The sequence below is a fragment of the Sinocyclocheilus grahami genome, unplaced genomic scaffold, assembly GCF_001515645.1.
Source record: "Sinocyclocheilus grahami isolate Dianchi unplaced genomic scaffold, SAMN03320097.WGS_v1.1 scaffold367.1, whole genome shotgun sequence".
NCBI lineage: Eukaryota > Metazoa > Chordata > Actinopteri > Cypriniformes > Cyprinidae > Sinocyclocheilus > Sinocyclocheilus grahami.
In genome coordinates, this window is record NW_015505546.1 from 363275 (window position 1) to 363675 (window position 401).

The following is a 401-nucleotide window of genomic DNA, read 5'->3' on the forward strand; positions in this document are numbered from 1 at the left end:
CAGGGCATCTCGGAGCCGGGAACACCATCCAGCGGATCCGCGACTGCTTCCACTGGCCGGGCTTGGAGGCTGAAGTGAAGCGGTTCTGCCAAGCCTGCCTGACCTGCCAAGTGACATCACCCAGGATGCCTACCCCCAGTCCGCTGATACCGCTGCCCATCATCTAGGTGCCCTTCGAGCGCATCGGGATGGACCTTGTGGGGCCGTTGCCTAAGACTGCCCGGGGATATGAACACATCCTGGTGATCGTCGATCATTTGGGAAGGAACAGCGGGAGGACGACAGGCTGAAGCATGGACGGACTCAGGTCCGGGTCATCAAAGGCAAGGAGGTTCAGCCTGGTCCCCACCCTCTCCTGCATTTCGTTGTGCAAAATGGCCTGCTGTACTGTGCCTCGCAGT

The 401-nt window shown here is 60.3% G+C and overlaps 1 protein-coding gene across 1 annotated transcript in view; it reads right to left on the reverse strand.

The window, feature by feature from the left end:
• LOC107549252 (ryanodine receptor 2-like) overlaps window positions 1-160 on the reverse strand; it is a 17606-nt gene extending 17446 nt beyond the window's left edge. The window contains exon 1 of the mRNA XM_016230264.1: window positions 26-160. Within this exon, the coding sequence (XP_016085750.1) occupies window positions 26-160 (135 nt within the window). The remainder of the gene's footprint in view (window positions 1-25) is intronic.
• Between the last annotated feature and the right edge of the window lie 241 nt (window positions 161-401).